The sequence below is a fragment of the Herpailurus yagouaroundi genome, unplaced genomic scaffold (assembly GCF_014898765.1).
Source record: "Herpailurus yagouaroundi ecotype Mexico unplaced genomic scaffold, PumYag 141, whole genome shotgun sequence".
Taxonomy (NCBI): Eukaryota; Metazoa; Chordata; class Mammalia; order Carnivora; family Felidae; genus Herpailurus; species Herpailurus yagouaroundi.
In genome coordinates, this window is record NW_024412396.1 from 22,532,559 (window position 1) to 22,554,871 (window position 22,313).

The 22,313-nt window shown below is 37.4% G+C and overlaps 2 protein-coding genes across 5 annotated transcripts in view; both read left to right on the plus strand.

Moving 5' to 3' along the window:
- The window catches only part of TOGARAM1 (TOG array regulator of axonemal microtubules 1), a 74,344-nt gene extending 69,721 nt beyond the window's left edge, over positions 1-4,623 (plus strand). For 3 of the 4 annotated variants that reach the window (XM_040477030.1, XM_040477031.1, XM_040477032.1), the window contains 3 exons: positions 30-249; positions 2,815-2,901; positions 3,480-4,623. In XM_040477030.1, the coding sequence (XP_040332964.1) occupies positions 30-249; positions 2,815-2,901; positions 3,480-3,733 (561 nt within the window). In that variant the 3' untranslated portion in view covers positions 3,734-4,623. The remainder of the gene's footprint in view (positions 1-29; positions 250-2,814; positions 2,902-3,479) is intronic. The other variant, XM_040477033.1, reaches the window with a different exon arrangement.
- A 9,347-nt stretch (positions 4,624-13,970) lies between these two features.
- PRPF39 (pre-mRNA processing factor 39) overlaps positions 13,971-22,313 on the plus strand; it is a 36,145-nt gene continuing 27,802 nt past the window's right edge. The window contains exon 1 of the mRNA XM_040477040.1: positions 13,971-14,107. The gene's annotated coding sequence lies outside the window, so the exon portion shown is untranslated. The remainder of the gene's footprint in view (positions 14,108-22,313) is intronic.

Consider the following 22,313-nt stretch of genomic DNA (forward strand, 5'->3'; position numbering starts at 1 on the left):
CATTAAATTATTTACCAATTTACTTTCAGATCTTTGATGCTTTTAAATCTCGGCTTCATGATTCCAATAGTAAAGTAAATCTGGTGGCTCTAGAAACAATGCACAAAATGATTCCTTTGCTTAAAGACAACTTATCTCCTATAATCAACATGCTGATTCCAGCAATAGTAGATAACAATCTGAATTCTAAGAATCCAGGCATCTATGCTGCTGCCACAAATGTTGTTCAAGCACTGAGTCAGCATGTGGGTAAGAAATCTTACTTTTGCACTCAAATTATTTTGACTTTACTTTCATACTTTCTGTCCTACACATGATGTACTTTGTATAATGTTGAAATCATAGATGTTAAATATTTGTCATTTAATGTGATATTTTCAGTAGTTTAAATTATTTTTAGAGTTTAACACTAACCCATTAAATTGACTTTCTCTTGTTTTTGATTTTTCAGTCCTTTTATTCCTACCTCAACCTCACATCTGATGCAAAATTAACTCAAAATGGATTGTAGATTTAAATGTAAAACTTAACTGTAAATCTTTTAAGGATAACATAGGTAAAAATCCTTAGGACTTGAGGGCTTGGTGAAGAGTTGTTAGCATGATACTAAAAGCATGATCCATAAAAGTCAATAAATTAGACTTAATCAAATCTACAAACATTTGCTCTGCAAAAGACCGGTTAAGTACATAAAGAGACAAACTACAGTTTTGGAGTAAGTATTTGCAAACCACATGTCTGAGGAAGAACTCAGAATACATAAAGAACTCTCAAAACTGAACATTAAAACAAACAATCCAATTAGAAAATGGGCAAAGGACATGAAGGAACACTTCACTGAAGACGATATATGGATGGCAAATAAACACATAAAAAAGATGTTTAACATCACTAGTCGTTAGGGAAATACAAATGCAGGTTAAGACCATGATCACTACACAAATATGTTCATCTGTTCAGGCTGCTTTAGCAAACTACCTACAGACTGGACAGTGTAAAAACAAATATTTATTTCTCACAGTCCTGGAGGCTGCAAAGTTCAAGATCAAGGTACCAACAGATTTGGTATCTGGTGAGGGCCCACTTCCTGGTTCCAGTGGAGCTTTCTGGGGCATCTTTTATGAGAGCTCTAATCCTATTTATGAGGCTCCACCTTCATGACCTAATCATCTCCCAAAGTCCTCACCTCCAAATACCATAACAACAGGGATTGGGTTTCAATATATGAATTTTGGAAGACACAGACATTCAGTTTGTGTCATAGCAAGTATTAGGACAGCTAAAATTAAAAAGAGTGATAATACCAAATGCTGACAAGATTTCAGAGAAACTGGATCTCTGCTACATAAATAAAATGGTGTATCCACTCTAGAAAATGGCTTGTCAATTTCTTTAAAAAAAAAAAAAAAAACTAAGCATACACTTAACCATATAACCCATCAGTTACATTCCTAGGCATTTATTCTACAGAAATGAAAACTTCCATCCAAGAAGTTACACTCTTGTTCATAGCAGCTTTATTTACAAAAGTCAAAAACTTCAGGCAACCTAAATGTAATTCAGTGAGTTAATAGTGAAGAAATTTATGATACATCTATACCGTAAAATAGTACTTAGTAATAAAGTAGTATTATAGATACATGTAACAATTTGGATGGATCTAAAAGGGCATTATGCTTAGTGAAAAAGGACAGTCCCAAAAGGTCACATGCTGTAGGATGGCATCTTTGTATAGCCTCAAAATGGTAACATTTACAGAGATGGAAAACAAATTAGTGGTTATCAGGGTTTGCGGGCAGCTAGGAGGGGCTGGATGTGACTATAGAGCGATAGCTCTGCGGAGATCTTTGTGGTAATAGAATAGTTCCATATGCTAATCGCAGTGATCATTACACAAATCTACACATGTGATAAAATGACATAGAACTATACACACGTAGGGATGCCTGACTGGCTTGGTCATTAAAGCATATGACTCTTGATCTCTGGGTCATGAGTTCAAGCCCCAGGTGTAAAGCTTACTTAAAAATCAACAAAGAAGGTGAATGATGTAGATTAGAATTATGCACAGGTATTGTACAAATGTCAGATTCTTTGTTTTGATATGTACTGTAATTATGTAAGATGTAACCTTTGGATGAACAGTACACAGGACCTTTTTGTACTGTCTCTCCAATTTCCTGTGATCTATAATTATTACAAAATTAATGGGGCTCCTGGGTGGCTCAGTCGGTTGAGCATCCGGCTTCGGCTCAGGTCATGATTTCACAGTTTGTGAGTTCGAGTCCCGCGTCGGGCTCTGTTCTGACAGCTCAGAGCCTTTGGAGCCTGTTTCAGATTCTGTGTCTCCCTCTCTCCCTGCTCCCCTGCCCCCGCTCGTGCTCTGTCTCTCTCTCTCAAAAATAAATAAGCATTAAAACTTAAAAAAATTAAAACTGAAAAAATCAGTAAAAATAAAAACTACCCCCTCCAAAATGTAGTTTTTTTTCTGTTTTTTTATTTTGTTTGTCTTTAATAAACTTATATTCTATTTTTTGGAATAAGATGACTGGGAGATAGGCAATTCTTTTGCTTTTTTATGCCATATGATAGCTCTTTTAAAACTCTTACTTGAGGTATTTTATTTCTTATTTGCTATAAGAATAGTATTCTATTAAGGTTTTATAGATAATGTTAAGTACTGATTACATAGATTTAAAAATCTTTTTAACACATTTGCATTCATTTGTGTATCTTTTCCTTTTAATGCTTTGTAATGAAAAGTAAGAACTCATAACTCTTTAAACATGTGTCTGTATTATTCTTTTTGTTTAGACAATTATTTGCTTCTACAGCCATTTTGCACAAAAGCTCAGTTTTTAAATGGAAAAGCAAAACAGGATATGACTGAAAAGCTTGCTGGTAAATATTCTTTAATTGCTATTTCTAAAGAAATATTAACTAAGGAAAAATGATAGGCAGTTCAATTTCTTTTTGGGATAGCTACCAAATTCAATATCATTACCCACAATGTAGAAATGAATTGCATAATGATCTATACGAGAACTTTTTAAGACTTTTACCCCAAATTTTTTTGTTTATCCTTTTTTTTTCCAGTAAGAATTTCTTCCTTGTCACATTTAAAAATAGACATTAAAATCAAATTGGTACTCATGAAAAACTGTTTCAGATTATTTATTTGATAAAAGATCAGTCGGTTAAAAATGTATGTTTTTTGGAAAACATTGAGATGAATTTGGGGTTTAATTCCTATCTTTACTAATTTTGCCTGAGCTAAGTTGTCCTATGTGGAATTCTAATACTTGAAGATTCCAATCTTTGGGTGAAAAGTTTCTGACCTTACCTTCTTTAAAATGCTTGACATTTTAAGACAAGTGACATAGAGAAGAAGCTTAGTATATTTTATATGCTGTTTAATTAGCAAAAATTGAATTTATATTTTTAAAAACCTGACTGTTTACTAAATTTTTATGTTTCAGATATTGTTACGGAACTTTATCAAAGGAAGCCCCATGCCACAGAACAGAAAGTATTGGTTGTTTTATGGCATCTCTTAGGGAACATGACAAACAGTGGCTCTTTGCCTGGAGCTGGAGGAAATATACGAACAGCCACAGCTAAATTATCGAAAGCACTTTTTGCGCAAATGGGTCCGAATCTGTTAAATCAGGCTGCATCTCAACCACCACATATCAAAAAGAGTTTAGAAGAATTGCTCGATATGACAATATGAAATGAATTATGAATCTTTGATGAAATATAGTATGATGAACAAAATTGTTTACATGATGACAAATGGAACTTTTTCAAGTTACATTTTCAGTGCCTGCACTACTCATCTGGTAAATTAAGTCAATGGCTATTTGTATTTGCAGCCAGTGGGCACACATCTGCTCTGTATCAACCCTACCACTTGTACCCATCACAGACAGAGAAACCTAAAATAATTAATATAACCTAATATTCATGAAATCTGAGGCCCATGGAATGAATCCAGTTATATTTTTGAGGAAAGTCCTGCTCATTTGCACTGTTCTATAGAAACCACAGTTCATTGCCCTATATGTACAATTAGATTTGTAATTAAAAATATACTTTTTATTATGTAATCATGTTCTGTCATTACTCAGCCTTATTTTATGAAGTGAAATAAGTCATTGAACTATGTTATCACAAACTAACTTTTGTGTGCTATTTCTGAAAAACATGTATTTCTGAAATCAGTCTGCTAATATGATTGTGCAGTATTAGCTTGCTTTTGCTGCTGTGTTAATGTGATATATTTGCTTACCATTTGGGTTTAATCATCTACATAATTGTGAAATTTAACAAGTTATAATGAAGCATGGTGACCAAAGTTTTAGAAAACACTTAAACATTTTAAATGCACGTTTAAGAAAACGTGTTGAATGTAACTTCCCTATTTTTGTGTGAAAACACTAAATTTTATTTCTATATGTCCTGACATTTATAAAGGTGTTATTTTGCTGCCCAGTTGTGTAATTCTCAAAAATAGTGCCAGGTCTTCTATAGGCTTTTCTCAGAATTCTTGGGCTATAAGTACTGTATGCATCTTAAAAAGAAAAGGAATGTTATAAAAATAAAAGGATTTATTTCTGTAGATATGTGAGAGGTGTCCTATTTTTCCAACTTCCAAATTTGTTAAAATAAAAAGTATATATATTGTAATACTGACCTATCATTTTCAGTTGGTATACTTGATAAAATACTGTCCTATCTCTATTGACCTAACAATAGTTCTAGTTCTAGCTATAGAACTATAGGAAAATTAGGCATGTGATCTTGGGCAAGTCACTTACCAGTTCTAGGTCTCCCATTTTGTCATCTCTAAAATGTGAGAGCTGACTAGATAATTTTTAAGGTTCTGTTTTGTTCTAAAATTATATGGTTCTGTGTTGTAGTTTATTCAATGATCACTTTATTACAACTGTGAACTATCCTCATTCTTTTTCACTTCTTGTGTCACTAACTGGTTTTCTGATGTATTTGGCTGCATTTTAAATTGTGATTCTTTGTATTACTGCATGAGTGCTAAGAAGAAAATGGGGGTGCAGGGGGTTATAGCAATTTGAAGAGAAGCTGAAAGGAAAGACTTGGTTACTTTTTCTGTTTATGGGCATTGTTACATACATTCATAGTTACATATTTCTTAAATGCTTTATCTTCTAAGTGTATTTTATTATGTATCTATAGTTTAGGTCTCAAGTTGGCAAACTCTTTCAGTAAAGGACCAAAAAGTAATTACTTTTGGTTTTGTAAGCTATAGACAGATTGTGGCATATTCTTTGTTTTTTGTTTCATTTTTTTATAATGTTTTAAAAATGTAAAAAATATTCTTAGCTCAGGCCAGACAAAAACAGGCCTCTGGCCTAGTTTGTCAACACCTGGTTTAGACTCTTTTGACCTTAGCTGTAAATCTGAAATCATCATTAAAGTTTGCTTTACCCCTTAATGATATGCACCATTGAAACAATAGTTACAGATTCCAAGTTTTATTAATTTTGACCATTGTCCCTCTGTCATTGCAAATTTGCCCCTACTAAATTTGCATTAATGTTGGATATATTGAAGGTAAATTTTAAATTTCAAAGGGAAAAGACCATTACTTTGTGTATAAGCTTAATTATCTCTTTTTTTTTTTTGAGTTGATGTAGTTTGAATTCTGCACTGAAAAAGTACAGTAAATAGTCACTACTATTAATGTGAGGACTTTACATAATCTCTGTGCTGTCTTTTATTATAAAAAATTTTTTTAATGTTTATTTTTAAGACAGAGAGAAACAGAGCATGAACGGGGGAGGGGCAGAGAGAGAGGGAGACACAGAATCCAAAGCAAATCCAGGCTCTGAGCTGTCAGCACAGAACCTGACGCGGAGTTCCAACTCACCAGACTGCGAGATAATGACCTTAGCCGAAGTCGGAAGCTCAACTGACTGAGCCACCCAGGTGCCCCAGTGCTATCTTTTATTATAAATAAAATACTCATGTAACAGAGTCCCAGGCCTTAAAGATTTTCTCACTTTTAGTAACTTCTTAATAATGAGCACTCAGAAGTCAAGCACTCTGTTATCAAGAACTGTTATCAACCCAGAAGTCAACAAAAATTGGAGACTGATCACTGATTAAAAGAACTAATGCAGCCGAAGGCCTGAATAAATTGGAATGAAGGAATAATTATACAAGTAGTGATAATTATAAAAGTTTATCCTCACACTGTAACTAAAAAATAAAGAGAAAAATTTAAATGGCAGATTTCCCCAATGGAATCCATATCATATAGTCATTAAAAATGATGGGGCGCCTGGGTGGCTCAGTCGGTTAAGTGTCCGACTTTGGCTCAGGTCATGATCTCACGGTCCGTGAGTTCAAGCCCTGTGTTGGGCTCTGTGCTGACGGCTCAGAGCCTGGAGCCTGTTTCGGATTCTGTGTCTCCCTCTCTCTCTGACCCTCCCCTGTTCATGCTCTGTCTCTCTCTGTCTCAAAAATAAATAAACGTTAAAAAAAAATTTTTTTTAATGTTAAATACTTTAATCACAGGACAAAAAATGTTAAATACTTTAATCACAAGACAATATCCATAGTGTGTTAAAGGAAAAAAGTCTGACTACAAAATAAATGCAGTGTCTCTATCAAATATATATGCATACAGAAAATAGAATTGGAATAATATACAGCAACATGTTAAACTGTAGTAAACTATGAGTAAAGAAGTTAATTTTTTCAGTGTATTATGCAATTTCTATTTTTTTCAGAAATTAGCAATATGTGTTACTTATGTAATAAAATTTCAGTTACAATAGGTAAAAGTCTGAAGAGAATCTGAAAATAAAGATAATGTGAAGAGAAAAAATAAGGCAAAAGAGAGAGACAGTAAATTATCAGTGTTAAGAGAGGTAGAAATGACTAGAAGGGAGATGAGAAAGGGGAGCAAGATATTATGAAGGTAAAGAGCTTAAGACTTTGATTTAAAAGCATGGATTTGCAAGCCAGTTTTATTATCACTTACCAAACCTTATGAATATTCTGAGCTACCATGAGGTCCAAAATTAAAATGGGATTAGGAATAAGAAAACATTTGTAAACTTCAAATTTTCTACAAAGATAATTTCTTGCCAGAAGCAAATGAAGAAAGATGAACACAAACCCTATAGAAATCTTGAGTGTTAGGATAAGCTAAACCTACTTATTTCATTGCTAGTTGGGGGGGTTGAATATATCAAACAAAGGCAAAATCAATTAAGTACTCAATTATCATTAATGATTTATGGTTTCATAAAGCATACTATAACAGAGAACCTAAATTCTTAATTCATAATTAAACTCTTTGGGCAGAACAATGGATAAGCAGAGACTTAAAGATTTTAAAGTAATTTACAGATTTATCAAAGTAGTCGTTAATATATATATATGTATGTGTATATATATACATATACTATACATATATATACATATACATATGTATATGTGTGTGTGTGTATATACATATATGGGACAGCATTATGTAAAATGAAGACAGAATGATCTGGTGGTACCAAATTTTGGCCAATCCTGAATTACTTTTTTTTTTTCACCACTCTACCTGGAGTAGTACCTAAGCTGGATGCTAAATAAATGATATTTGAATAAGATGGTGAATGTTACATAAATTTGAAATTTATTCTGGAGACAGAAAGCAATGTTTTCAAGGGTGGAAGTGGTGTATTAAAAAATAAAGCAAAATAACCAGTAGCAGAGGGTTAGTTGGATGGAGCAAGGCAAGGGTGTAGGCAAGGAAGTCAATTTGAAGCACTAATCCAAAAGGGACAAATAAATCTCATCAAATGTTACAGTCTAATGAGTTGACAGTATCTGCCTGTGCAATGTGTTGAAAAAGTTAAATCAAATTTCAGTAGGAAGGAGTGTATTGATCTATCCAGGACTCAGAGTCAGACTCTAGATAGTAAAGTATAGTAGAAGCAGTGAGAATTGAAAAAATGGATCTGAAATGTATTGGTAACACGGTTGACTGAATTGATGACACACTTAGATTTGGAGGATAGAGGAGTCAAAAATTAATGAAGTTTGTAACACTGGTGAGTTTCTCTAGAGCTTCTACTTTTTTTACTTAGGAAAGGAGGCCTTTTTTTATGTACTTCTAGCTCTATCTCATTGACCACCCTTAGATTCATGGGAAGCTGAGAAATTGAGTATTTCATTTCCTCGTCTCAAAAGTAGAGGAAAATAATAGGGATTGTAGTAGGAATAGATATGACTGAGCCAGTCAATAATATCTGTCATATTCTATAAGCCCCCATCCTGTCTGATGAACCACAAAGGCATTCTATGCCCCTGGGAACTGGTATTAGTTCAGAACCAGTGTCCAATCAATTCTGAAAAGCATATTTTTCTCCCCAGTGTGAAGTTACCTTGATACGTAGCTAGAGATCCCTTTCATAGTGATATTTTCATAGTGATATTATTGCAGAATCCTTAGTGGTTCCTTCCCTTATTTCAAGTGGTCATGGGAACTAGGTGAGAAATTGTGATTCCCTTATTTAGAGTTGTTTTTTTTTTAAATACAAAACAACTAAGATCTTAGTATTTTATTCATCTATTTTGATCCCATGATCAATTAGATATTGGTAAGTATTGTTGCTCCTGGCTGGCTCAGTGGGTTAAGCATCTGACTTTGGCTTAGGTCATGATCTAACGGTTTGGCTCATGAATTCAAGCCCCAAATCTGCTGTCAGCACAGAGCCCACTTGGTATCTTCTGTCTCCCTGGCTCTCTGCCCTTTCCCCGCTCATGTGCGCATGCACACGCTCTCAAAAATAAATAAATGTTAAAAAACAACAACAACAACAACTTTGGGGCAAGTGGGTGGCTCAGTTAAGTGTCTGACTCCAGCTCAGGTCATAATCTCATTGTTCGTGGGTTCAAGCCACACATCAGGCTCTGCACTGGTGGCGTGGACCCTGCTTGGGGATTCTCTCTCCCTCTCTCTGTTCCTCCCCCACTCACATTCGCTTTCTCTCAAAATAGATAAACTTAAAAAAAAAAAAAAGATATTGCTAAGTATCCCTGCTGGTCAGACCATTTAATCACCACAAGATCCTGCTCCCTATTATCCTTATTATGCTTCTTTGCCTCTAATAATTGAGTTCTCTCCATCTAGGAATCTTTGTATCACCATAGAAATCACTGCACCTATATCAACAGAAGACCCTACTATAGCACCCCCAGCCACAGAGAAAAACTACCACACAATCTTCCTTGACTTACAATGGGGTTATGTCCCAATAAACCCATTGGAAGTTGAAAATGTAAGCTGAAAATGCATCTAACACACCTATCAAACATCATAGCTTAGCATAGTCTACCTTAAACGTGCTCAGAACTGGGGTGCCTGGGTAGCTCAGTTGGTTGAGCATCCGACTTCAGCTCAGGTCATGATCTCGCAGTCTGAGTTTGGCCCTGCGTCGGGCTCTGTGCTGACAGCTCAGAGCCTGGATCCTGCTTCGAATTCTGGGTCTCCCTCTCTCTCTGCCCCTCCCCCCACTTGTGCTCTGTCTCTCTCTCTCTCTGTCAAAAATAAAATAAACATTAGAAAAAAAAATTTTTAATAAAAAAAATGTGCTCAAGCACTCTCAACAATAGCCAAATTGTGGAAAAAGCCTAAATGTCCATCACCTGATGAATGGATAAGGAAATTGTGGTTTACATACACAATGGAGTACTACATGGCTAGTAAGAATGAAATATGGCCCTTTGTAGCAACATGGATGGAACTGGAGAGTGTGATGCTAAGTGAAATAAGCCATACAGAGAAAGACAGATACCATATGTTTTCACTCTTATGTGGATCCTGAGAAACTTAACAGAAACCCATGGGGGAGGGGAAGGAAAAAAAAAAAAAAGAGGTTAGAGTGGGAGAGAGCCAAAGCATAAGAGACTCTTAAAAACTGAGTGCAAACTGAGGGTTGATGGGGGATGGGAGGGAGGGAGTGGTGGGTGATGGGCATTGAAGAGGGCATCTTTTGGGATGAGCACTGGGTGTTGCATAGAAACCAATTTGACAATAAATTTCATATATTAAAAAAATAATAAAAAAATATTTTCTACTAAAACAAAAACGTGCTCACAACACAATGGCCTATAGTTGGGCAAAATCATGTAACACAAAGCCTATTAATATAATTAACTGTTGAATATCTCATGTAATTTATTGAATACTGTACTGAAAGTGAGTAACAATGGTTGTATGTGTACAGAATGGTTTTAAGTGTTTTAATGTTTTTTAAAATGTTTTAATGTTTTATTTTTGAGAGAGAGAGAGAGAAAGAGACTGAGAGGGAGAGAATGAGTAGGCTAGGGGCAGAGAGAGAGGGAGACAGAATCTGAAACAGGCTCTAGGCTCTGAGCTGTCGGAGCTGGATGCGGCGCTTGAACTTGTGAACTGTGAGATCATGACATGAGCCAAAGTCATACACTTAACCGACTGAGCCACCCAGGTGCCCCAAGTGTTTTAATGGTTTTAAGGGTATGTTTACCCTCGTGACTGAGTGGCTGACTATGTGCTTAATCACTCTTGCACCATCTTGAAGTTGAAAAATCATTAACTTGAATCATGTAAGTTGGAGACTGCAGTACTTTTCAAAGATGCTGACTCTCCCCTCTCCTGTGTATTTCTTAAATCTTGGTGAAGGGAGTGTACCTGGCACTCTTAGGGATACATGGTTACAGGTAAGTGGAAATTTGTTGATGAATAGTTCATGCCAACACTCTTACAAAACAAACTATTAGAACCATTGAATTTATATATACATATATGCGTATATGTCAATATGTAATATTATAAGTATATATAATACATATTACATATATATAATCTCATCTAAAATTATTTTCTTCTTCGTCTAGCACTCAATGATATTTCTCATGTATTCTCCATACTTTTGTCAAGGTAAATTTGTAAACTTTCAACTGTCTTGCTATCTAAGTCTTGCTATACAAGTTTGACATTATAACTGGCCCCCAGAATATGCTGGAATCTGATTCTAAGTTGAGGAAAAATGTAACCTTGCATGAAGAGGCCAGTTTTTCTCATTCTCTACTCCCAATACTTACATTTTTCCTCAACTTAGAATCAGATTCCAGCATATTCTGGGGGCCAGTTATAATGTCAAACTTGTATAGCAAGACTTAAAAAGCAAGACAGTTGAAAGTTTACAAATTTACCTTGACAAAAGTATGGAGAATACATGAGAAATATCATTGAGTGCTAGACGAAGAAGAAAATAATTTTAGATGAGATTATATATATGTAATATGTATTATATATATTTATAATATTACATATTGACATATACACATATATGTATATTTGGTGAAGTCTATATAGATTTCCAAATAAGGCAGGAATGATCTCTTCAGACCAGTGAGAAGGGGTTGCTTTTGTTTGATGAATGAGGCTCAAACACTGAGAGGTTATGAGTTAAAGATACTTCAAATTATTTGAATTCTACCATGTGCCCATTTCATTTCTTTGGTTCTGCTCTTTCCTGAACAATGCCTTAATCTTCACAGAAAAGTTCTGACAAGGCTATGAATTCAACTGACATTGTAATTTGGCAATCTGTGCGCTCAGACTTTGAGTGTATTTGGCTCTTTTAGGCCCATGGCTGCGAAGAATAAATTCTTTTGTTACTATCAGAGGAAGTCCTTGATTTTTGGTCCCTACTTTAAGCTAAGAATTTAGAACTCTGATCTTATCACTGTCTTTAAGCTGTCCAGTATTAGTATAAATAACCACCCCACCCTTCATTTTCTGCCAAAAGTTTTGCCTTCCATGGGCACGTCATTCTAGATGGCTGCAGTTTTATGCCATATGTGTACTGTATGCGTTGAGAATCCCAAGCAGGCTCCACAAAGTCAGTGTGGAGCCCAGTGTGGGGCTTGAACTCACAAACCATGAGATCATGACCTGAACAGAAATCAAGGGTTGGATGCTTAATCAACTGAGCCACCCAGGAGCCCCTGTAGATGCCTAATTCAAACAGAAGAGAGTTCATAAAAAGCATCTGTTATTATAGTTTTTTATGAGGCTAGGTAGCTAGTAAGAATGTCCAAATTGCATCACAGAGCTGGTCTGGGGAAAACACTACTGCCAGTATTATAGAGGAGAGGTACCACATCACCCACTGATACCACACACTCCCACACTGAATCCTGGCCTTAAGAGTCATGTGTGCATATCTCTAAGTGTGTGTGTGTGTGTGTGTGTGTGTGTGTGTGTAGGGGGACTAGGAAAGTAAGTGTCTAGTAGTTTTGGCTCCTACAGTGGAATGTAGGCTCTCTGCTTCAGAGAGAGGTGATGTCCCAAACAGAGCGAGGGTTTTGTATGCTAAAACAAAAAATGTCCACTGCATGAGTCACTGACATATGGAAGGTAATGTAATCAATTAGGAGAAAACACATTGCATTTAAATTTCACATTTATGTGAGGTTTTGTGTTAGTCTGGGTCTTCCAAAAAGCAGATGCCATAATGGCAAGAGATTTATCAGGAAAAAAAAAAACAGTGGAGATTTTAAAGCAGGAGAGTGAGAGCAAGAGCACTGACTGGTTGGAAAGGTAAGATGTAGAAAACTAGATAAAGAGAAACAATGAATCTACAGTGAATAAAGAATAAGTAGATAGATTTTTACAAAATGGCTATTGGAGGGGAATGCTATCTCAGAACTAATCTTATTTATTGATGAAGAATTTGTAATAAGTTTAGGAAAGATTGGAAGAACCAGAAAAGGAGTGACGGCTTGGCACTCAGAAACACTGAATGACAGTGCTGGGGCAAATTCTGCCAGTCTTTCCAATATATTATTCCCTTAACTGTTCCTTCCCATAGTCAACATCTAAAGTTGCTAGTTAAAACCAGTAAAAAGTGTAGCTGCACTGAGAATCCAAAAGTTAGCTTGAATATTAGAAGTGCCAATGGAAAGGGAAAGTGGCAACACAGTTTGATGAAAGTGAAAGGTAGACATAAGAAGACTGATTTTTTTAAGTTTATTTTTGTATTTAAGTAGTCTCTACCCCTAATGGGGGGCTTGAATTCAGCACCCGGAGACAGAGTCCCATGCTCCTCTGACTGAGACAGCCAGGTGCCCCCGCTTTTCATATTTGGAAGCAAAGTTAGTATCGAGGGGATTTACGATTAACAGGGTTGTGCACAGGAAATGCCATCTTGCAAAGAAATATTTCTGGAATCAGATTCCAAAGGAGGAACTTGCAGTGCAATTATGGTACTGCTGAACCTTGAACAAGAGATTGCATGGTAGGTGGTGTGTGAACTCAGGAACCTTGTAACAGAAACAGGATAGAGGCCGGATTGGAAGAAAAAAACCCCATTTTTAAAGTGAGGGAGTGTAATTCGAGAGGACTGCTAAAATTGTCAAGGCAAGAAGCCTTCATATTTGTCCAGAAGATAATCTTACACATCCTTTTAATGATCAGTTCCTCAAGCCCCTAACTTGTTTCCACCAGTTTCCTTTTTTTTTTTTCCTGTTTCCTCGTGAGGAGACCTGAGAGGACCCAGAATCCGTATCATCCTGAAGTATGGAGATTTAAGACCGAATTTCTGTTGATGTCTAGGGAGAATGGTAAATTGTTGGGAAAAACCTTACACTTGCCCCAAAAGACAACATTTTTCTACAATATTTTTCTTTCCGGGGTGGGGCGGGGCGGTATCTGTGTTTAAGATCAAGAATTTAAAAGACCTACACACCGTCTTCTAGCTTAGAAAGTCTCCACAGAGGGAAGAAAACAGCAGGAGCAGCTGCCGGGTCTTCGGTGACGGCGGGGCGTACACCAGGCGGAGACCGGGCGGGGCCGGGGCCCTAGGATCCCGCTGAGGGCGAGGCCTGCGCGCAGCACAACCACGTGACTCCTTCGCCCCTTGGGACACCGACGCATGCGCGCCGCGCTCTCGACGAGGCGGCTTTGGTGTTGGTGGCGGCTGCCGCGGTGGCTGTGGGACGGAGACGGTGGAAGTGCCATCCTCGGCTCGGTTGGCCCAGACTGCGGCTCATGGCCTTGAGTGGCATCCGTCATCAGGTCAGCTGGGGCGGGCGTCTTGGAATTGGCCTGGGGGGTGGGGTTGGTGATTCGAGGGACTGGAAGGGGCCTGCCTTGTTTCAGGCCGCACTGGGGTTGCGGCCTCCCTCTCCCGCCGTGTTTGAGGCCAGGCTTGGCCTGGCCTCGGCTCCCAGCTGTCCATTCCTTTCTCCTTCCCACCTGTTGGGTGGAGCAGTGCAAGGTTTCTTTTCTTAGTTAGACCAAACGCTTCTCTGACGAGTGCTTACGGAGCGCGGGGAAATGTGGGCCTCCACCTTGATATCGGAAGCGTTTTGGGGGTGAGTCTGAAGCCCTTGCTTCCTCAAGAGATGGAAACCAGTGTGCCGGGACAACTGGGAATGGAAGGGACTCAGTAGTAGCCGCTAGAGAATTGGGAGAATTCAAATTCTGTTAATTAAAGCTCGTAGGCGCCTTGTAGGGGCGCGCGCTGCGTGTTCTGACTACACTAGTCACACTTTTAGGACCCTGAGTCACAGCACCTCAAATACCGGCCAGAGGTTTTGGCGGCACAGGATAGAAGCAGGAAAAGCAGCCATTGAAGACCTTAATAGGATCTCTTAAAGAAATCTATTTAAAAATAATGTTTACCTTTTGTAGTCAGAGACCAACAGTGTGTTTTTCTCGCTTTGAAATTTAGTAAGTAGTACTGCTCTTTTTATCGATGATATTATAATACCATATTATTTTATGCCGATTTTTTAGTTTGATGTTCATGTTGCCTTCTCTGTAAGGACTTCATGTTATTTGGCAACTGATCCAATCTGTTCAGAAATACTGTAAACTTTTTTACAGCTGGAAAGGTTGAAGCTTACAGGGAAGCATGAAGCTCGTGTTGGAACTTAAGTGTTTTGTATGAAGCTGGTGTTGGAACTTAAGTGTTTTGTCTCTCTGGGAGCTTAAGTGGATTGAAAAAAAACAAACAACTGTCAGGTACCCCCCCCTCCTTCCTCCCATTTATAACCTCATTCTAGAGTTGCAAAAGTTGGAACTTTCCACTGTTCAGCTTCTGGTAGGGATAAAGTGAACTAAAGGAGTTCTACTAAAGAATACAGTTCTTAGACTCTGAACTCTGGAATAATTAGGTGTTGACCAAAGATGGCTAATTAGTAGGTGGTATGAGATATTTGAAATGAGAATTGAAAAGCAGAATTTTTTTTTTTTTTTTTTTTTTTAGTGTCAGAGTATTTGGTAATATTTTTACTTGCTTACCTATAGTTGAGTAAGAAAAAGAATTTTATAAATCAAATGATAAAAGTGTGTGTGTGTGTGTGTGTGTGTGTGTGTGTGTGCACACACGCCCGTGTTTTAAAGATAAAGAACAGGGATACCTGGCTGGCTCAGTCAGTAGAGCATGGGACTATTGATGTCAGGGTTACGAGTTCGAGCTCCATGTTGGGTGTGGAGATTACTTAAAAATAGAATCTTAAAAACTAAATAAATAGAACAGAACATTCTGTGGTATGTTAGTAAGTAATTCCACGTAGAACATAGGATTTTCTGTGTATGTGAAAAATAGTCAAAGGAGATAGGAAGTAGTAGTAGTAGTAGTTCCAGTCAAATGGTGATTTTTTTTTTCAAAGACCTGAAGATGACACAGACATTTATGTAAATATGTGTATATAAAGTTGAGTTTTTGGAACATACTAAGTGTTTAATATGTGGAAACTTAAAAAAGGTCTATCTGTGAACATTCTATTTAGCCTCTGAAAGTCATTGCCAAAACCAGTGGTTAGTCCCTTTTCTTAACAGCATTTGTTTTCAAATTGGCTTATCTGTGTTTGAGGAACAGAGTATCTGATTGTAAAGCTAGTTGATTTGCAGTATGCAAACTACTCACTTTTTAGTCCTTAGATTTTTTTTGTGTGTTGCTCTGTTTATGAAAAGAATAATAAACAGTATGATCTTGAGTGCCTATAGAGTTAAAAGAGAAGACGTTAAATTAGACTTCCCATTCTTAGTTAAGTATGGGTTAAGTGATCCAACAAAAGACCTTTTAAATTTTAAGATGGCATGCTGAATTGTTAGTGAAATGTTTAATGTATGTTATAACTGAACTAAAAGTTCAATGTATGATAAAGAACTGTATTTATTTAATGTACTACACTGTCAGTTATAATTTATCATGTTTTCTTTCGTGCTTATGAACTTTAGGTCTCTAATAAGATTTTATAAGAAAGTGCAATGTAGTAAAAAGGCATTGATTGGTTTGGTGAGTTGAGAAAAGGAGGAAAGTTTTGTTAGGCTCAGAAGACAGGGTGAGCCAAGGCTCAGACATGAAAAATATATTGGGCTTTGTAAATGGCAATGAGGAGGAATACTGTAGGATTTGTATGTTTGAAAAGTTATGTTACTCACTTTTTCAACAGACATTTAATGTGCTGTTACATACCAGACACTGTTTTAGGTTCTAGGAACACAGTACTGAACAAAACCAAGATCTCTGTTCTGCTGAATTTAACATTACAGTAATATTAATTTATCCATAGCCTTAGTGTAGCAGTGTTTTTCAATTCTGTTTGACTGAGACCTGTAATAATTTGTACATGTAATAGTGAATCCCAAAAAACAGTAGTTGCATTCTGTATGTGTTTCAACAATAGGCCCTCAATATGTGCCTGAACTCTGATACTTTGTTTTCAATTCTATAATTTTCTATTAAAAAACAAACGAGAAGCTGATTTGAAAAGCTGATTTGAAGCTGTCTAAAGTTTGATAAACATTACTTAAGACGGGAGATAAAATAGGAGCACTTGGCTAGCTCAGTCAGTAGAGCATGCAACTCTTGATCTCCGGGTTGTGAGTTTGAGCCCCATGTTGGGTGTAGTGATTGCTTAAATAAACAAACTTTGGGGGTGCCTGGGTGGCTCAGTTGGTTAAGCATCCAACTTTAGCTCAGGTCATGATCTCACGGTTTGGTTCATGAGTTCTAGCCCTGTGTCAGGCTTTGTGCTGATAGCTCAGAGACTGGAGCCTGCTGAGAGAGGGAGACACAGAATCCGAAGCAGGCTCCAGGCTCTGAGCTGTCAGCACAGATCCTGATGTGGGGCCCAAACTCACAAACTGCGAGATCATGACCTGAGCCGAAGTCAGACGCTTAACCAACTGAGCCACCCAGGCACCCCTAAATTTTTTTTCTATTTTATTTTTCATTTGCAAAAAAGAACAAGCTGGTCTGAAGCAGTCTACAGTTTGAAAAATGTTGGTCTATTGAGGGAGATAATGATTACTTAAACTATAGCAATACTACTGTGAGTAAAAAGAAGGGGATGGTTAATTCTTATGTTAGGGTATACCAAATAAGTAAATTATTTACCATGTTATAGTGTAATACTATGAATAAAAGAAAAAAAAAATAGGGGCACCTGGGTGGCTCAGTAGGTTCAGGTCACGATCTTGTGGTTTGTGAGTTCAAGCCCCATATCAGGCTCTCTGCTGTCAGCCTGTCAGTGCAGAGACTACTTCAGATCCTCTGTCCCCCCCCTCCTGCTTGCACTGTCTCAAAAATAAATAAATATTAAAAAAAAAGATTGAGGAAGGTAAAGGGAATCGTGTGCTGGGGATGGGAGCAAGTTACAATTTTAAATAGTGTTGTCCAGGTAGGTCTTATTGAGAAAGTGACCTTTCAACAAAGGAGGAGATAAGGAAGTTATCCATATGAGTATCTGGGAGAAGATAATGCTGGTGGAGGAAACAGCCACCTAAAAGGTTCTAAGGCTGGAGAATGTGGTCTGTTTCAGAGAAAACAAGATGTCATTGTGACTGGGGCTGAGTGAGGCCAAGGGTAGGAGAAGATGAGGTCAAAAGGACAGTGAGTCATTGCAAGGGCAGTGACTTTTACTCTGTGAGAGCAGTGGAGTGACATGGTCTTATTTATGTTTTAAAAAGAATACTATCTGCTGTATTGAGAATGGACTGGGGATGGGAGCTGGTGGAATGCAGCAAAAGGGAAGAAGCGGGAGACCTGTAGAAGGTTATGGAAGACTGTCATAGTATTGTAGATGAGAGATGAGTGGTTTGAATGAAAATTATAAGAAGTGTGATGCTGAATATAAAAGATTCCATAAAAAATTGGTTGGGTGTGAGGGAAAGAAGAGTCAAGCAAGGATGAGTCCCCGAGATTTTTGGCCTGAGCAACTGAAAGGAGGGATTTTCTGTCAGAGATGGAGAAGGAAATGGATAGAGCAGGTTTTGGGGGAGAGATCAGAAGTTCTTTTAAGGACATTTTATAATTTGAAATGACTGGATGGGAATTTGGGAGTTGGCACATAATTAGTATTTAAAACCATGTGAGATTGGGGAGTTAATGGAGATAGGAGTAGATGACCAAGGATTGAGTCCTGGGGCACTCTAAAAGATCACATAGAGGGGTGCCTGGGTGGCTCAGTCAGTCGAGTGTCCGACTTTGGCTAAGGTCATGATCTCGTGTTTCGTGACTGTGAGCCCGCATTGAGCTGTGGGCAGACAGCTTGGAGCCTGGAGCCTGCTTCAGATTCTGTGTCTCCCTCTCTCTCTGCCCCTCCCTTGCTTGCACTCTGTCCCTCCCTCAAAAAAAAAAAAAAAAAAAAAAAAAAATCACATAGAAGAGGACTACCCAATTTGCCTCAGGAGGCTGGCACTCAGGTGAAAGAGTGATAGTGAGGTAGGAAGAAGAGATGATGTGACTTGGAAGCCAAGTGAGAAAATATATCAGATGGGAGAACATTATCAGCCCAAGGAGAGTGTTGGTTGAGAAAAAGAGCTGAGGATAACATCTTGGGAGCTACCAATTCTTTTTTTTTTTTTTAATTTTTTTAAATGTTTATTTATTTTTGAGACAATGTGAGAGACAGAGTGCAAGCCAGTGGAGGGGCGGACAGAGAGAGACACAGAATCCGAAGCAGGCTCCAGGCTCTGAGCTTCAGCACAGAGCCCGATGCGGGACTCGAACTCACGAACTGTGAGATCATGACCTGAGCCAATGTTGGATGCTTAACCGATGTTGGACGCTTAACCGACTGAGCCACTCAGGCGCCCTGGGTGCTACCAATTCTTATAGGACTGTGAGAAGAAAAAAATTTCTTCCAAATGGTAAGGGAGCAATCCAAGAAGATAGGAGGAAAGCTATGTAAATGCGGTATGTCAGAAAAGGCAAGGAAAGAGAACCTTTCAAGTAGAAAGTCATCATTCCTGTTGGATGCTGTGAAGAGTGAATCAGAGAAAAACAAAACAAAAAGAGTAGATCAGAAAGATGAATTAGGAAGCATTCAAATGGATTTATACACAAGAAGATTGTGACCTTGGCAAATTTCAGAGTGGTAAGGAAACCAAATTACCAAGTGAATGGAGGTTACAGAAGTAGAGATAACAAGCTTAGACAACTTGACTTTGTCCTTAGAATAAAATCCAAATTTTAACATAGCTTATGCTTGATTACCTTTTGCTTTTTTTTTTTTAAGTTTATTTACTTATTTTGAGAAGGAGAGGCAGAGAGAGAGGGAGAGAGAGAGAGAGAATATCCAAACAGGCACAGAGCCTGACATGGGGCTCGATCTCAGGAACCATGACATAATGACCTAAGCTGAAAGCAAGAGTCAGATGTCCCACAGACTGAAACACACCCAGGTGCCCCTACCCTTTGCTTGTTTTTAAGTTAAGCTACATTGTAGTATATATGTTATAAATTATTATATAAAAGAAGAAAAACATTTACACATGTTGAATGCTAGTGGAATAGATTTAGTACACTGAGAGAAACTGATGAAGAGTAAAGATAATTTAAGAAGCAACATTCTTGAGAAGATGGGTGGGAGAAATGATCAGATCATGAGTTGTTCAGGGTATGACCTTTGGTAGGAGCAGAGATACTTAATCAGTTATGACCAAGGCAAGGAGGAGGACCAGTAATGATGGATTTCAGCCATTATAGGAGTGATATAAAACAAATACTTTGAGAGGAGAAAAGAGGCAAGATTATAAATGAGGTGAGGGGGTTGGGAGGTTGGTATCATAATATATTTCTTGGAGGTGTAAAGAATTTTAAGAAGGAAATGGAGGATTAATGGAGATCTAATAGGATAAAGACTGACCACTGGTTGTGGCAAATAGCTCACTATGAGAAATTAGTATTTTTATTGGAGTGATATGGGCTGGACTGCATAGTGTACTAACAGATGGTTAAATTATTTCTAACTATAGAAATGTCACTTATTTTTAGGTATCTCTTTCATTGACTTTGTTAGTCTAAAACTTACAGGATTCATCATTATTTCTTTAAGAGAAAATTCTACAAGTGTTAGTGTTAGGTTAAAATATGCTTAATTTTAAGGTTTATGCTACATGTTGGCATATTGAAATTTTAGAATATAATCCCAAAGAAATAGCTTTTCAAAAATAAGTATTTACATGAGATTCACTGTGACATACTTAGTAAGTATTAGGAAGGACTCAAACCAGATTGAGGGATATTTAAGCAAATATGGACATAGGGTCCTTGCTTAGCGGGCTTCTCTGAACATGCTAAATAAACACTTGTCTCAGAACGTGGCTCTTTCTGCTGCCTGGAATTTTCTTGCTTTGCATATCTGTATAATTGACTTTCCTACTACCTCATCTTCTCCTTTGTTTTGTTCTTAGTACTTAATGCCATGTACATACTGTAAACTTACTTTTTTTTTTTTTTAAAGAGATGTCTGTATTATTCAACTAAGATGTCAGCTCCTTGTAAGGACTTTGTTTTGTTCAGTTAAATTTCCAGTACTAGAACAGTAGTATCTGACACACAGATGTTGCTTACTAAATATTGAATGAATATTATTATACAGGGAAATGATACTGGTTAGATATTTTTTAAAAACCCTAAATGGAGGGGATTCAGCATAATTTGTACACCTAATTTCAGTAAAATAAAAAAATAACATAAAAAAAGAAATAAAATTGTGTAAACCCTAAAGGACAAAGAACAGAAGAGCAAATCAGCATGAGAATTAACATCTTGGAAGAAACAGATGGACAGGATTTAACTGATGAACTTAGGTTTTCATTTTTCTGCGTTTAGTTCTGTACTTGCAGGAAGGGAAGTTAATAAAAAAAAGTAAGATGGATCCTCCCACAAAATTCCAGAGAGGCTCAGGAATTCCAGGTACCAAGTGCCTCTGAAGATGAGAGTGCTGAATGGAACTAAAAATTCGAGGGTTGGTTGAAAGTCTGGAGTAGGTTAGACCATAGATTTTCCTTCTCCATGTAGTATAGACCGCAAAAAACTGAATGCTAATTATTTGAAGAGGGTGGAACCAGAGAAGTTTTGACACAGGTGGTGGGAGGTGGGGCAAGGGTAAAGGGTCTTGATGCAAATGGGAAATGAATGAAAGCTTACATACTGAATGGTGACATCACTAGCCCTGTTTATTTTCTTTGGTCCCAGAATGCATGTTGCCTTCTTTATAGATTTTTAAGTTGTAACATTCTTCTTTGGGAAAACTTAACACAAGGGAAGTGATGTAAAGCACTGACATTTAGTGAGCTCCCCCTCAATAGAATGCCATCCTGTGTGGAGCCTCACCAGTTTCCAAACTTGTATCTAGCTTCTGATTTTTTGTGATGCCTCACACTTCTTCAACAGCAGTTTGAAGACCACTCCACTTGGGAGAACAAAGCAAATATTCAAAAGACACTCAGAAGAGATAGTGCTGAGAACAGAAGAAAATTTAAAAGTGACTTATAGAGAGAGAGAGCAGGAGATACTGCACTAGTGAAACAGGAATAGGAAACTACAAAATAGATTATTCAGAGAATTAAAAAAGGGAATTAAAATAAAAATCTAGTAAAAGTGATCTGAGGGGAATGGGGATGGGGATGAGGTAAATGAAGGAAAAGGTACGAAAAGTAGAGAATCAGTCCAGGAGGTCTAACACCTGAGTAATGTGAGTTCAAAAAAAAGATAAAAGATAAAACCAAGTGGAGAAAATATCACTGAAATGATACATGTGGAACATAAGAATTGAATGATGTAAATATCTAGATTAAAGCAGGCCTCCGAAATAAATGCCAGCAGAATAAGCAGAAAAGAATCACCTTAAGGCACATATCATTATGGAATTTCGGAACACCTGGGATGAAGAGAGATGTTAAACACTGCCTTGGAGAAAAAACCAGATCTTGTATAGAGGAATTTTCTCAATAGGAGTACACTATGCTAGGAAACAATGGA